Here is a 16,392-nt window from a genome sequence, read left to right on the forward strand (position 1 = left end):
TTGCATAAAATCATAGTAAAACGGCTTCTGAACAAGAAAAAAATGTTGGGCTGTACTTAAAGGTTTAGTTCATCCAAGAATGAAATTGATGTCATTAATGACTCACCCTAATGTCATTCCACACCCGTGAGACCTCTGTTCATCTCCGGAACACAGTTTAAGATATTTTATATTTAGTCCAAGAGCGTATGAAAGTGTATGCACACTATACTGTCCATGTCCAGATCTGTATCCTTGTTTGTGTTCAATCCTTAAATAAAGATTCAAACGGATATGAATCAGTGAATCGATCAATGATTCAGATCACCAATGTCATGTGATTTCAGTAGTTTGGCATGCGATCCGAATCATCATGAATCAATCCGCTGATTCATGATCGTTTGAATCTTTATTTGAGGTTTGAAAACAAGAGAAGACAATGCTGAATAAAGTCGTAGTTTTTGTTATTTTTTTGACCAAAATGTATTTTCGATGCTTCAAGAGATTCTAATGAACTAACTGATGTCTCATATGAACTACTTTGATGATGTTTTTATTCCTTTTCTGGACATGAACAGTATAGTGTGCATACACTTGGGTACGCTCTCGGACTAAATATAAAATATCTTAAACTGTGTTCTGAAGATGAACGGAGGTCTTATGGGTGTGGAACGACATTCTATCCCTTTAATTTTACCCATTTGTTCTTGATTTGATGATCTTTGAAACCCGTTCATAATAAATACTGCAATATTCCATCAATAAATATAATGCAGTTTGGGTGGTGACTAACTGGGTTAGTGGTTAAAGTGAGCTGTGTGTGAGTGTTAACTGGCAGCGTAACTGACATCTTCAAATCTAACACTTACTGTAAAGCCAATGTCACAGTCACACATAGGCCAATGACTAAACGGATAAAAGATATAGATCTTTTTAAAACAAGTGGCTTTTTAAATGAAAAACAGTCGAGGCTATAGCTCTAATTTTAGACATTGATGCATCAATTTTACCTTGCGCATGCTTCAGTCGATAAAACTTGCTCTAGAAATCGTGTGTAACAGTATTTCCTACTGTGTGTTGCCACAACAGAGCTCTCTTTCTATTCTTCTCAGCAACACATCTTCCTCCTACCGCTTCCGTCAGTTATAGCGCGTCATGACTGTAAGCAGCACGAAAGTTTGCGTTGGCGGCTCAACAAGTGTGGCTCTCAAGTTCCCTTCTGTTGTTTTTATGCGATGGACATCCTTTAAGATGCAAACTGTCAGCGGGATGCAGGACACCAGAGCGGTGAATTATGCCGTTGCCATGAGAATGGACTGATCGAGGCACTTTTTAAGGTAGGCTACATGATGCGCAACGTAAACCTTCATCTAGAAAAGATTGTTTAATAGCCTATAACTATAAACTTCCGTACTGTCTGTGCGGTTACTCATTATTCGCTAATAAACAATATGCACGTAATCTTTATAAGTGAAAGGGATATGGTTAACTTAGGCTACTTCTGTTACTCCATCGAACCTGCTTGCGCGTGATTTCCTTTATAACGCAAGCTGTCTTTATGCAAGTTAGAGTGCGAATATAGAGGGAGAAAGATAATTATGCAGGGGTTGCTTATGACGTTTAATTAAGGCTCGAACCGACAGGAAGTCAAAAGGTTGGCGGGGTTTTAAAAGTTACGTTTTTTACTTAACCAACATGTAGAATGTGTGTCAGTTTTGAAGCATACATTCTGTGTCAGAAATCGTGTACCTTACTAAGCAAAAGTAGCCTACATCGCTGGAGCAATTTCAGTTAGTATAATAGGCTATTCAATAACATATTGACACTGTCATGTCATTGTTGCTTTAGTATACTTATTTATATGACAACACTTTAGTTTTCGTTTAATGGCTCTCAGATTTACGGAAGATTTGTCCATCAAATAAAAAAATACAAAATATAGGCTAATTGTGACATTTTTGTTTTTTGTTTTTTTTTGATTGATTTATATTCAAAATTGCGTGATATAAAGTAGAAAAATCTGTATTTCCCCCCTCAGAATTGGAAGTTATAACTTACAATTGCAATTCATTCTCACAATAGATCCTTCTCACAATAGATCCTTTTGACATATTGTGTTTTTTAGAAAAGGAAGTCGTCATAGTTGGGTAAACTTCTTTTAGAGTGGTGCAGGTATGGCGTCACTTTTTAGGCCAACCAGCAGTAGCATCACACTGGTTCCCTCATCTAAAAACCATTAGAATTTTCCCATAGGCTTTTGGATTATCGCAAAAAAAAACAAGCTCTGAGATCAACACAAGTTTAAGATACTTATATGTTTTGTCCATCAAGATAATTATCACAGATGACACATATTTTATTCATTTTGAAGCCTAAATGCATTCGCCAGAAATTAAATTAAAAGCCTAAGCTTCCGACAACTCTTTCAGTTTTTATCTCAAAACATTTTCCTCAAAACGTTTCAGTCAGAATAGTTTATAAGAGCACAATAATAAGCATAATAAGGCTGTAAAAGCGGACTTGTTCAGCAGGATGACATCGTCATCTCCACACAGCCTCACTTTCATTCCTATTAAAAATCAAAGATGGCGTTGCTGTGAAGAACTGTAGAACCGCAGAACTGAGGAGCGGGGCTTAAACAGTCAGAGTTGCACTGTGACTTTGTTGCTAAACATTGTAGACATAGATCCAATCAAAATCCATGTGAAAACAGCTTATATTTAACAAAAGAATATCATGTTCATAGTGCAACTAAGACTGTTTAAGCCCCACCGCTCACTTCCGGTTTTGTGGTTCTAAAACAGCTGATGCTGTGGGCCTGCAGATGGATACACTATAATGAAAAAAGTTTTAGGAAGTCTGCCTTTACATGCACATGCACTATAATGACATCACATTCTTAATCCATGGGGTTTAATATGGAGTTGGTCCACCCTTTGCAGCTATAACAGCTTCAACTCTTCTAGGAAGGCTTTCCACAAGGTTTGGGAGTGTGTTTATGGGAATTTTCGACCATTCTTCTAGAAGCAGATTTGTGGTCAGGCACTGATGTCAGACGAGAAGGCCTGGCTCATAATCTCTGCTTTAATTTATCCCAAAGGTGTTTTAGCGGGTTGAGGTCAGCAGAGGCCAGTCAAGTTCCTTCACACCAAACTCGCTCATCCACGACCTTGCTTTGTGGACTGGTGCACAGTCATGTTGGAACAGGAAGGGGCCAGCCCCAACTGTTCCCACAAATTTGTGAGCATAAAATTATCCAAAATGTCTTGGTATGCTGCTAAAGCATTAAGAGTTCCTTTCAACTGAAACTAAGGGGCCAAGCTCAAACCCTGAAAAACAACCCACACCATAATCCCCCATCCACCAAACTTTACACTTGACACAATGCAGTCAGGCATGTACAGTCTTCCTAGCATCTGCCAAACCAAGACTCATTCGTCAGATTGCCAGACAGAGAAGTCTGATTCATCACTCCAGAGAACACGCCTCCACTGTTCTAGAATCCAGTATTGGAGTGCTTTACACCACTGCATCCCATGCTTTGTGAACTTGGTGATGTAAATCTTGGATGCAGCTACTCAGCCATGGAAACATATTTCATGAAGATCAGTCTCTACTCACTATTCTTGAGCTAATCTGAAGGTCACATGGAGTTTGGAGGTCTATAGCTTTTGACTCTACAGAAAGTTGACAACATCTGCGCACTGTGTACCTCAGCATGCGCTGACCTCGCTCTGTGATTTTATGTGGCCTACTGTCTACTTCATTATAATACCATAAAATATTTAGTACTGAGGAAATTTCACGAATGGGCTTTTTGCTCGGAGTCAGGTGGCAACCTATCACGGTACCACACTTGAATTCACTGAGCTCCAGAGAGAGACCCATTCTTTCACAAATGTTTGCAAAGAGGAAACCGACACCGACAGGCAAGACAGAGCAGGTTACTTTGATATGAAACAAACTCTCATCTTTCCAATAATGTTAATTTGATGAATTCAAGCAATAAATACCATTTTGGCGCTCTTAGACGTGATAGATCGCTGTAGCACCTCAGTTGCAGCTCGTGAACTGATCATCTCTTCCTCTTTACTTCTAACTAATAAATAAACGTGAATGAAGGTATGTTTAAAGATACAGTACAACATATCGAAATGTATCATGTCTCCTGTAATTGATCAAATCCGTGCTTTAAATGTGGAAAGAGGTCAATAAAACAGCTGAGAATAATGTCATGTACCATTACATTTACCTCGGGAAAGCCATTTAATTACCATAGCATGTTAGTTAGCTAAAAAGTATTTCGCTAAATATGCAAACTATATTATATATTTTTACTTATATTATTAAAATACTATAATATTATTATTATTATAAAAAACGCATTAAATTAATTTGAGTTGTTAATTTTAACCTTTAATAATACTAGCTGACAGGGCCCCCATATGTTTACAGCATTGAGAGATTTTTTTCTTTAGAAAATGTATCTACTGTATCTGATATTTATCCAAATAAATCAATGTTGAATCAACAATATCAAGAGTAAGTAACGAATAAAGGTAGCACTAATAAAATAATAGTCTAACAGTCATGTAAATATTGTAACACGTTGTTGTCACTAAACTTATTGGAATTGTTTAGTTACCAAATTACTTATTATGATGCAAGTTTTTTTCTTTTTTTCCCCCATAATTCTCACTCCAAGGTAAAGTTGTTAGACTCTTTATTTTTGAGTAAAATGCTACTTAATTTGAATTGTGATTATGCATTTTAAATGAGTCCTGGGATAAGTGTTCTATCTCAATTAATCTAGCATTAATGGAAGGTGTTAAAAACATCAACATCATGCTTTTCTGTAAAGCTTCACTTGAGAGTGATGTCTTTATTTGTTTCTGGTGTTATTTTTTCTATTTTGCTGCTTATATTTGAGTCAAAATATGGTTTGAGTTCAATAATCCTGTAAGAAATGCTTTCTCATGGTAGGTGGTCACAGGGATGGAGAGTCCTTCCAAGATTGAGAGGCGACAGGCGTGGGCGCTCAGCAGCGGCCGCAAGTTTACCGTCAGAGATGCAGAACACCGCAGCCCAACTGCAGAACAGCAGCCTCATTTCTCTCTCCAAGATGACGTCTTTGTAGATGGTGTGCATCAAGTTAATGTTTAACACATTTAGCTATATCAATAGCTCTATAATATGGAAAGAAGTGGCATATCTCATTTCCTCTTAACCAAGCAATTCAAAGCTACACGCAAAGGCTTCACTTTTGTGTGTTTTTGAGAAAATTATTTCATTTGTGAAATGATTTGCTTGAAAACTGCACTTATATTTTTTTCAATAAAACACCACTTTGCTTGATATTTTGTTATCTGATAGAGTGACAGTCATACAGTCCAGTCTTTTGGGACTGCCGTATGCTTTATGTAGTAAATAAGCAAAACATGATCAGCAATGAAAATGCACAACAAGGTTGTTTGACATTAAAATACCACATTTAACCAATATTAATACATTTTCATTTTGATTTAGGCCACTTCTAAATTAAACTCACATTATAGCTGCTGCTGTGAGAGATAAAGGACAGACCACAAACAGTACATGGTTACCACCAGATAAACTCTATTTCCAAAACAGAAAGCTCATTTACACCGTTCTCTCTCTCGCTCTCTCTCTCTCTCTCTCACACACACACACACACACACCCATTCTCAAACAGACAGGCTATGATCACTATGTGCGTCTTTATTTTGTTTCCACAGGATGCTCTGCAGGAAAGATTGAAACCTGGCTCCAAGGTTGTGGGTGAGTGTTTGTGTGTCTTTCTATAAAAGACAGTCATTGTATGTCAGCTGTAATACAATAACAGCAAGTGAGTGGAAAACCACAAATGTTTTTGAGCTTGTTTGTTGAAGGTCAGGCAGGTAAAAAGCAAAAAAAAACAAAAAAACATTAACAACCTCTGAGGGTCAAATACCATGTTTTCACAAGGTACTGTACCTTCACCTGAAAGCTTTTGGTGAAAAGTATTTGAGCTACATTGTGGTACTCTATTTATAGATTGCGCTGAGGAAGAATCTGTTTTCAAAATGTTTCATTCTGGATCAGGAAACTGCAGAAAAACTTGACAGTATTGTTATTGTTTCTCACTGTTTAGGCTTTGCAAATTCCTAGAGAAGCCACAAAGAACATTTTTTCAAAAGTGTTTCCAAGAAAACGCTTCAAGCCATTTCTTCCAATCTATTAGCAATGTAATAACATTTAACACATCTAGGTTATTGACTTGGAATTATATCCTGCAAAGCTAAATTAAATAGTCTATCTAATCACATTCACAGCAGCAGCAGTCAGATGCGAGACAGAACAGAATCCACAGGGCTTGGAGAGCAAGTGTTATTCTGGCTTCTTAAAGTGCCCCATTAAGGATTCTCATGTAGTGTGTAACATATTTCAAAGTGAATAAAAACATCCTGCAAAGTTTTAAATCTGAAAGCGCACCATATATAAAGTTATTGTCACTCAAAAGTAAATCGACTGAGTCATTTAAACAAATCGTTTTTCAAATGAGCCGCAAACTGTTTCGTTTTGACGTCAAGATGAAACATTAGCATATTGCCAGTCCACTTATTGAGCGCACAGACACCAGAAAACGTGAACCCCCTCAAACACGGCAACGGATACTGGGTAGCATCATGTCGAGAAGAAGCTGTACTCTACAATGGGTTTATTAGGTTCCATATTGTGTAAGTCTCTGGCTAACTACTCACGTTATTCCCGTCTTACTGAAATACTACTGTAAATCAGCTGTGGGCCACTATTACCTAAAACTGTGTCTATTAATGTAGATTGTCTGTCGTTCTTACTAATTTGAGTAAAGATAAAGGATGGAGCAAGATTTGTTTTAGCCTACCAACATTTATGTTCCATCTGCCATTCACGTTAGTGCTCGGTTAATGTATAACTGCTATTGGTACAAGTCCCGTATGTGCACCGCAATAAATTAGAAACACACACACACACACACACACACACACACACACACACACACACACACACACACACACACAGGTTTTTTGATGGATGCACACTTATTAATGCTGATGGTGAGGAATTACAGTTGAAACATCTCATAATGTACCTCATCACTGAGAAACGCACTGTACTGAGAAAGGTTCGGCTTTCATCATCGTTTCGGACTCGCGTTGGGATTGGTGTACAATTGACATCATCGTTACTGTCTTTATAGTGTGTACTATCAATAAGCTTTAGGAAGCCTGCTTGAGTTCAGTTATGGTAATGGCATTTGTTTCCGAAATACACGCTGTACGCAGTAGACCAATCACAACCGACTGGGTCATCTGACCAATCAGAGCAGAGCAGGCTCGCAGAAAGGACGGATTAAGAGGGACTGGTTCATCCATCGAGTCGTTTGAGAATCGTTGAACATTGTGGGGATGCTACAATGTGTATTATTAGAAAATGAAACCTTCATTTGACCTTTGATGCACCTCCAAGACTAAATTATGACATTTTAAAAAAGGGCACTTTAAGACCTTTGTTCCTGTGACAAGCAGCAAAAAATCAAACAATCTATCATTCTTACATTTGTTTAATAATGGCGAACAGTAGATACTGCCACAAGGATTGAAATACGTCCTATCTGCGTGTGTGTTTCTATTTTTATCGCAGTATTTTACTGCATACCCGCAACCCGCCCACAGACCTTTGCTGATTCAGACTTGATAAAAGTGAATTTTTCATTTGTATTTCCTCTCATTTCATCTCTCTCTCTCTCTCTCTCTCTCTCTCTCTCTCTCTCTCTCTCTCTCTCTCTCTCTCTCTCTCTCTCTCTCTCTCTCTCTCTCTCTCTCTCTCTCTCTCTCTCTCTCTCTCTCTCTCTCTCTCTCTCTCTCTCTCTCTCTCTCTCTCTCTCTCTCTCTCTCTCTCTCCTTTGCTCTATCTTATCTGTAGGCATGAAGCCAATTCTGCCAAAAGCAGTCACTTAACAACAGGTATGTTTAGGGCAAAACAAGTTTTTGACTCAGAATATGAATGCTCAGAACCTGCACAACCAAAATCTGTCATATTTACATTGATAAGTATACCTATACACAGAACTTGTACAAACATGTTGGTACACCTATCGGTAACACTTTATTTCACAGTGTCCTCGTTACATTATGTTACATGTATTTACCATAGTAATAACAGTAAATTATGCATAATTCTATGCAACTAAATTTCAACCGAAACCTAATGCTACCCTAACCCTATAGTAAGTGCATGTTGTTAATATTACTCAGTACACTGTAACAATGACATAACATAAAATGTAACCCACCTATCATATGAGGACATACAATAGACTTTGTTACTGAGCTAATGATATTCTTTATCCACTACCCCTAAACATAACCCTCACAGAGTATTTTCTACATTTTTAATAAAAATGTTTAATATGATCATTTAGCGATTTGAACCTGCATGTCCTCATAATGTAGGGGGCATGGCCTAAAAACCTGAATACACACTACATTATAAGTACACTATACCATTACACTATTTCACATTTTACATGATGATTGTGCAGTAAAATTCATGGAATTCTTTGACTGTATTTAAATAGAGATGGGTGTGAACAGCTTTAAATAGTGAATGATGTCCATTTGAATTATGCAGAAATGTGTGCTTTTTTGAGACTTCTGCAGGCCCTGACATGCCAGTGTTTAATGACTAATTGATCACACCTTTTGCGTCTAAATCCTTATCAAATTAAAAATGTAACACTACAGGCCCTCTGAAGACAGGCCCCAGTTTTGAGGATGATCTGAGTCTGGGTGCAGAAGGTGAGTAGAAGCAATGCAATAGCAACAGTAACTCTGGTATAATGACAGCTTGAAGTGTTTTAACAATGTAAAAGAACACACACGTCACCTTTAATGAGCAGTTCTCTTCTACAAATGTCTGCAGAATGACTAATAGTTCAACATAAACTTTTGATTTCAGCCCTTAATGCATTATATTTCATGTCTGCACAACATATTGGCTAACTGCCAATTAAAGGCAAAGCCAGTTTTGCGTTAGACCCTTGTGCCGCGGCTGCCACAATGAATTTTGAATAATTGGTTCTTTGAAATGTCAAACCTCTTACTTGAGCGACATCCTTGTAGTTGTCAGCAAGGGTCTCATTCTCATAATCAGTCTGATGGCAGTGAATATGTACTGTACGTTGTTGTTTGAGATTGAACCTCCACTCTAACAAAATCTGTACATGTAGTACTGTACAGCAAGTAATGAGAATGAATAACTGTTTTTTTAAGACAATGGTGTGTATTTTTAAGGCTACAGTACCAGGTTTGAAATGTGTTTGAAAGAAGACTTACCAAGGCTGTATTTATTTGATAAATGATGTAATATTAATATTTAATTTAAAACTGTTATCTATTTTAACATATTTTAAAATGAAATGTATGCCTGTGATGATAAAGCTTTCATGAAAAATGTCTTGGCATTTTTGCTCCAGTCTTCAGCGTCACATTTGGAAATCATTCTTACAGGCTGATTTGGTGTTCAAGAAATATTATTATTGTCATCAATGTTGAAAGCAGTTGTGCTGCCTAATGTTTTTTGGAAACCATGATTTTTTTCATTCTTTCATTTATTTGAAATTAGCATTAGATTTTTACTGTCACTTTTGATCAATTTAATACATATTCAGTATTAATTTCATAAAAAAAATGTGAACAGTGTTGTACATCATATTTTTATTTCCTTCACTTATACCTGCTATTATTTATTTCACAGCCACAGCATTATATGCTGCTTCCGGTGCGCCACATTTTAGGTAAGAAATAGCTTGACCTTGCCGTACCATTGACTTGCCTTCATTCTCTGGCTCAGGGTTACTCATTTATGCTTCTTAATCCCTTCTTTTATTGTATTTACATGGATTGTTTGCATATCAACAGCACTCCTCGACAGAAGCTAAACCTGCCATTATTCAACATGGGCCAGAGTGTCGCATCCAGTGCTTTCTCAACCACTACCAGCAGGACCGCTTCCAGGTAAGGGCATCAAAACAGAATGAACCAAATAAAACCTCATTTAACTGGCCTCTTGGATGAAGGTTTCCAGCTTAGAGGAAATAAGCAAAACAATTTCCCCCACTGTGCACTTTGCTTTCATGCTTAATATGGATTTGTTCTTCTCATGAAGGCCGACTGTAAACGGTTTTGGTATAACACAGAAAACTAGGTGGTTTCAAATGCTGAGTGATGCATGATAAAGTAGTAAATTTATGACAATTAGACACGTAGTATTAATAACCTTCGGTGGCTCTCACTGATAAGAAAGCAACACTGAATCTGCTTACTTTTTTCACTTTTTCTGAATTGTTCATTTCCTTCTAACATATACAAAATTCCTTGGACTGACATACTACACTCCTGTTGGCATCGGCATTATGAAACTATGCAAATTATTCAAAAAATAATCATGCAAGGGATGAAAATGCCATGGGCATAAATGCCATGCATATCTACCTGAGCTAGAGTTCTCTAAAGCCGCGTTTCCACCGCAAGAACTTTACCCAGGAATCAGGAACTTTGGGTGGTACTCGGTGTGTTAAGACCGCAGGAACCAGGGTCTAAATGAAGTTCCGGGTAAATATTTCCCCCTCCAAACAACCCTGCTCGCGAGGTAGTACTTTTTCAAAGTTCAGGAACTTTCGAGGGCGGGACTTGGGCGCTGAACATGCGGACTGGTTATTAGCATTTTATTTCAACTGGCATTTTTAAAAGTCTTTTGCGAGGTCCGTTCTGAGTTCAGTAAATATCAGTCTTGCTCTCTGTCTGATGGCTCGCGTTCGTCTCAGCCATCTCACGTGCAATGTCCGTAATAGCTGATAATAATAGACACTGTCATTTTAAATCTAGCTTTACAAGCTTTCTGAATATGCTGCATGCTGCTGAATCTGCATATTACTGCTCTTTTCTGTCGTTGTTAATTACCTCTTTAGTAAACCTATACATAACCAGCAAAAGCAGCACAGCTTGACTCTCTTCCATACTCGTTATTAATTTTTTTACAGTCTATTTTTCACCATGTAAAAGACCTGACCGATTACTTTTAAGTTTGCGTCCTTACATGACGTGACAGCTCATGTTGACGAGAGGAAAGCTAATTTTTCTGAGGGGTAAACTTTTTCGTAAGTTATAAAGATAATGTTGGAATAATGACACCGCGTATATTGCCCGAGGCAGTTTTTACTTTAACTGCGCCTGACAGAAGAATTTTTTTTTTCTGAGATGATGATTACACTTTACAACAAATAAATAGCTTATATAATACTGTTTTAGTTCTGGTGGCCGTTAAGAGTTGCTTTTGCTACAGTTAACACATTCCAGCTGCTGGAGAAAACAGCGTTGACATTTTTGATGAAGCAGATAAACTGCATGTGACAAAATTATTGCGATTGAAAGTCCTCACATGTAAACACCAGATCGGTTTAGATAACATCTCATGTAAACAGTCCACTAAATCTTTTAATCGGTACAGAAATTATTACTGTCTGTCACTGACTTGAGGAGCAGTCGCACGCAGTCCTGCATCACCGAACTAATTTGCCTAATCTTCTCTGAACTTTAGATCGCGGTGGAAACGCAGACAGTTGCAGGTCTGGGGGGGAGAAAAGTTCCTGTAAAAAAGTTCCTGGTACAAATTGTTCCGGGTCATTTTGGTGGAAACGGGGCTTAAAATACTTTTTTATTTTTTGAAACATCTTTCATTATTCATGATATCTCAAAAATCCACCAGTGTGTCTGAGGTCCTTCAGATGCGTGCCGAAGATGCAGAAGAGACCCTTTTCCAGCTGGGTTTCGGTTGCGAGGAACCACAGGTGACTGCCCGCATCCCAGTCCGGTTCTTCAACTTTCCATCCCAGCTCAGAGGCATCAATTTCCGCCTGTTCCTTGAATCCCAACTCACCAGGATACGCCAGGAAGACCCTTGTCTTTCATTAGCAAGTAAGGAATAACAGAATTACACAATGTTGCTCTTACTACAACCATAGGGCCTGTTCACACCTGATATTAAGGTGCGTTTTGGTCGATCGGATCACAAGCAGGTGAGGGAGACGGTTCCGTTTGCAGCTCCTGATTTCTTTCAGGGGAGGGTCTATTGGTGGGTAAATGTTTTTTCAGATCTTTCGATCTATTGGACAAAATAAGTAGGGCTGTCCTCGACTAAAGTACTTTTCCAGTGGACTAGTAGTTGTTCAAGCGATTTATGGACTAATCGCACCTTTATATTAATGCGTCATAAATCATATTAATAAGCCTTTAATTGCATCTATTTAAAGGGATAGTTCACCCAAAACTTTTAATTATCCAATGATTTACTCACACTCAAGCCATCCTAGGTGTATATGACATTCTTCTTTAGGGGGGAGGAATCATGGGGTGATCTTTATTTTTGAATGAACTATCACTACAGCAGTTTTTGTTTCTGCTCTGACAGCCGCAAGACCACACCGAACATTGAATTGTAAAAGAACATTGTGCTTGGTACATTTTTCGTCTTCAAACCAATACTTGGGTCTCCAGCCGACAAAGTTTATATCCCATCTGGCTGGCGCACTTCCCATTGTGTTTGCGCAGTAGGTCAGTAGTCGGAGAGTATAGGGGGTCTTTTGTGGCTGTTCAAACACTTTCAACCACATTTACACTAAGAAAGCAATACGGTCAAATGGACCTCTGGAAGTGGTTGAAAGTGGACAAGCTTTTACACCTGTATTTAGCATCGTCCGCTTGTGATCCGGTGGAGCAAAATGCATCTTAATACCAGGTGTAAACAGGGCCTTAGAAACATTGTTACATTCACTCATCTTGTTTTGACACAGGTCGTTTCCGACAAGTAGAGGCATTGACGGCAATGGCCAACGCTTTCTATTCGCTGTACTCCCACGTGTCCCGAACGCCACTCCAGAAGCTTGCACCACCCCAGTTAACCTTCAACTCCCCGATCGTGGAGAGGACCATGTCTCGAACCAGCGTCCGCAGTGAACCGCGCTCTCCTGTTGAAAGACTAAAAGACACTATCTCCAAGATGTGCTTGTACACGGGATCCCGTGGCTCAGACTCCACGTCTCCAAGCAATTCACCTCGTAAGCGTAAATGTAGTCTGTCTGGTGTAATTGAGAAGAGTGCAGAAAATGACGACGCTAACGACCAGGATTTATGTCTTCAAATGGAAGTAGATGACTTGGACTGGTTTACAGAGAGCAGTAAAGAACTTGAGGAGAAGACATACAAGGAAAACACTGAAAAGACTGATTGTTTTGAGCATACATCTTGCCATCCACTACCTGAGACGAAAAATGAAGACGCACACAACCTCAGGCATACATTAGCAGAGTGTACACCTTGTCAGGAGCCAAACACAGACGTGGAGTCCAAAGGTTGTACCCTGCATTCGGTTCACTCGAATACATTCAACGTTAACGTGAAACGTGTCCCTATCGTTACACATGATGTCATATTCCCTCAGGCTGTTGAATATGTCAACCAGGCACCTTATCGCTGCATACACATGAATAGTATGGATGGCAAAGACTTTGCCCACCAGATGACAAAAACACATTCCGTAAGACAATCTAACGCAATGAATTTACCCAAGTCATTATGTCAGATCACAGTCACTGGATGGGAGGATGACAACACCCTCCCAAACAGAGACACACAGGAGCAGTGTTCATCCAACATCAAGTGTTACCTAAGCCCTCTGAAACCACTCAACCTGAGCAAACAAGGCAACTCCTTTGAACTGGAAGAGGTACGTTATCTCAACATTTTAATGCATTTTTATGTCAAGAGCAAAAGCTTGCCCACACAAATTCTCCCATAAGACGTCATTAAGAATATTACTCAACTCTTCATTCCTGAATCCACCTCCAAACTTTCTCTTCGTGTTCCACCTCTGCATAGAGATTATGCGTCTCATTGCTATTTTTAATGCTGCAAGCTTTTGTACTATTACTTTTTACACTATTACCTTTGCTCATGCTTCAGGTCAGGGATTTAAACACCTTAGCAAGAGCGTAGTAGTTTTATATTGGAAAACAGCACTCACATTATCCTCCGACGATGTAAAAATCTAGTTTTTAATCCTGTTGTGGGATCATGATTAAGTATAGTTTCAATTCAGGTTCACAGTGCAGAGGAAGAGGAAGCCACTTCATCAGAATTCTGCTCCACGGTCACATTATCTGTTTCGACACAGCCTTCCAAATGTAAGTAACACGAGTAGTCTTTATCGTCATCAGAATTCATGAGGCAAATTTTAGCCACTAATTTGACTAATTTTTGATCAGATTAGTAAAACCAAATCAACTGAACATGTGTTAATCAGCCATGCAGTGTTATCACCCAAATAAGCAAAATCACCCTTAAAAGTTCACAGTAAGCAGCATGTGGTGTGAAAGGGAGGTGTTGTGCTGACTTGTTAAAAAAGCATTGCATGTAGTAAAAAGAATTTGGTCCAGCTGAACTTATCTGGCTTATCGTTAAAACATTTCAGGGGAAACAACCTAACAGGAAGCCACAGAAGAAAATCTGCATACTATCATTTTGGTTCACAGAAACCATTAAAAAACAACTGGGTGTCTTTACTGCCTAAATTCGTCAGCTTTTACCATTTCTCTTTTTCAGCATGGCCTCTGCGAGGGGACAGTTTTCAGTCGGACAGCAGTGGATATGCTGAAGAGGATGTGCACCATTCCCTCTTTACCCCGGAGAAAACATAACATTAAAACTTAGCCTAATGAAAAAGCACACAGTGTGTCAACTAATAACCTTAAAGTCAACATGAAATGGTGTTTGCAGTGGTTTTATCCATCAGTAAATTGATTGGACTGACTTTTTCTTTCAGAATTGTGTACAGATGAACCATGCAAATGAGATCAGTGACCTGTTGCATAAACTGCTTAGACTAATCTAAAACTAAAGTTAGTCATCTAATTTTTTTTTCTTTAAAGGGATAGTTTACCAAAAAAGGAAAATTCTGAATATTAATTACTCACCCTCATGTCATTATAAACCTCATGTGGTTCTGGTGTTACGCAGCACGTTTGAGCTTCCTCAAGAGCCAATGAGGTTCATTCTGGTGTTACGTAGCACGTTTGAGCTTCATCAAGAGCCAATGAGGTTCATTCTGGTGTTACGTAGCACGTTTGAGCTTCCTCAAGAGCCAATCAGGTTCATTCTGATGTTATGCAGCACATTTGAGCTTCATCGAGAACCAATGAGGTTTATTCTGGTGTTACGCAGCACGTTTGAGCTTCCTCAAGAGCCAATCAGGTTCATTCTGATGTTATGCAGCACATTTGAGCTTCATCGAGAGCCAATGAGGTTTATTCTCGTGTTATGCAGCACATTTGAGCTTATGTTTATGTTCACTGATCAATATTTATCTGTGAATAAAAGGCTAAATTAAATCAGTTCATCATATAAAGGGATCAAGTCTTCAGAAAATTTTTAACAAACCGCTCAATTCATATGGATTAGTTTTATAACCATTTTGAAGTGGTTGTAGCATAGCTGTGAACAGATGAAGATGAGAAGTCTTAAAGCACAGAGAATTACCATTCACTAACATAGTAGGGGGAAATAGTTGGGTTGTTATCTGTGCTGTGTTACAAACATTCTTCCAAATATCTTTTGTGTTCAGCAGAACAAAGAAACTCATACAGGTTTGAACAATTTGAGGTTGAGTAAATGATGACAATTTTAATTTTTGGGTGAACTATCCCTTTAAGGTTTTGGAACGAGATGGGGTGAGTAAATAATGACAATTTTCATTTTTGGGTAAACTAACCCTTGAAGTCATAACTTTTTTGTCTGATTCATAAAGAAATTTGATTGATCTCATTTGAATCTAGAAAATTAAGATTACTAACTGCTAGTTTTGGCCCCTCAAGCATGTATTAATGTTGCTTTCATGTTGATTTTAATGTGTAAATGAAAAACATACAGTGATAAATATTAACTTCTGGTTTTTATCTAGTTTTATTTGTGTAGGCCTTTTCACTTTTTTTGTCTTATTCTTGAGATGAATGAGCTGCAGTACATATTGCCCTTATTTAATTCCTCAGTGGTAATAAATTATTTATTTGAATTATGGAGTTTTGGTTGACTGACAGTTTTTTTTTTTTTTTACCAGCATGTCTTGTCAAACAATTACTAACACAACTCAACTACATGTGGTATTAGCATGAACATTCTTCTTCAGGTTGACTACTACTGACACATTTAAAGTCAACTCTATTTCCCTTGTGGTGCAATAAGGAATTTTAAATGATTACAACAGGTCAACGCTTTCATTACACATTCTAGTAATCTACTGTTGTCTAGGATGAATAGAAAT

General features: G+C 38.2%; 1 protein-coding gene across 3 annotated transcripts; it reads left to right on the plus strand.

Annotated features, from left to right (window-relative positions):
- The first annotated feature begins 1,118 nt into the window (after nt 1-1,118).
- tespa1 (thymocyte expressed, positive selection associated 1) lies at nt 1,119-16,141 on the plus strand. Of its 3 annotated transcripts, none has more exons than XR_010908670.1 (12): nt 1,119-1,316; nt 4,963-5,119; nt 5,736-5,778; nt 7,945-7,985; nt 8,766-8,819; nt 9,778-9,817; nt 9,942-10,037; nt 11,788-11,996; nt 12,872-13,803; nt 14,176-14,260; nt 14,679-15,122; nt 15,174-16,141. XR_010908670.1 is itself a non-coding variant. In XM_067460279.1 (11 exons), the coding sequence occupies exons 2-11, from the start codon at nt 4,975-4,977 to the stop codon at nt 14,771-14,773; spliced, it is 1,740 nt and encodes a 579-aa protein (XP_067316380.1). In that variant the 5' UTR covers nt 1,119-1,316; nt 4,963-4,974; the 3' UTR covers nt 14,774-16,141. The 3 variants fall into 3 exon arrangements, 1 of the variants encoding a protein (XP_067316380.1); XR_010908671.1 differs by having other exon boundaries at nt 15,276-16,141; XM_067460279.1 differs by having other exon boundaries at nt 14,679-16,141.
- The last annotated feature ends 251 nt before the right edge of the window (nt 16,142-16,392 follow it).

This window comes from Pseudorasbora parva, chromosome 12, assembly GCF_024679245.1.
Source record: "Pseudorasbora parva isolate DD20220531a chromosome 12, ASM2467924v1, whole genome shotgun sequence".
Classification (NCBI taxonomy): domain Eukaryota; kingdom Metazoa; phylum Chordata; class Actinopteri; order Cypriniformes; family Gobionidae; genus Pseudorasbora; species Pseudorasbora parva.

Coding starts and splice junctions, on each gene's coding strand:
- tespa1 (XM_067460279.1), top strand. CDS start 4,975: ATGGAGAGTCCTTCCAAGATTGAGAGGCGACAGGCGTGGGCGCTCAGC. Junction 7,986..8,765: donor AAGCAGTCACTTAACAACAG/GTATGTTTAGGG, acceptor GTAACACTACAG/GCCCTCTGAAGACAGGCCCC. Junction 8,820..9,777: donor TCTGAGTCTGGGTGCAGAAG/GTGAGTAGAAGC, acceptor TTTATTTCACAG/CCACAGCATTATATGCTGCT.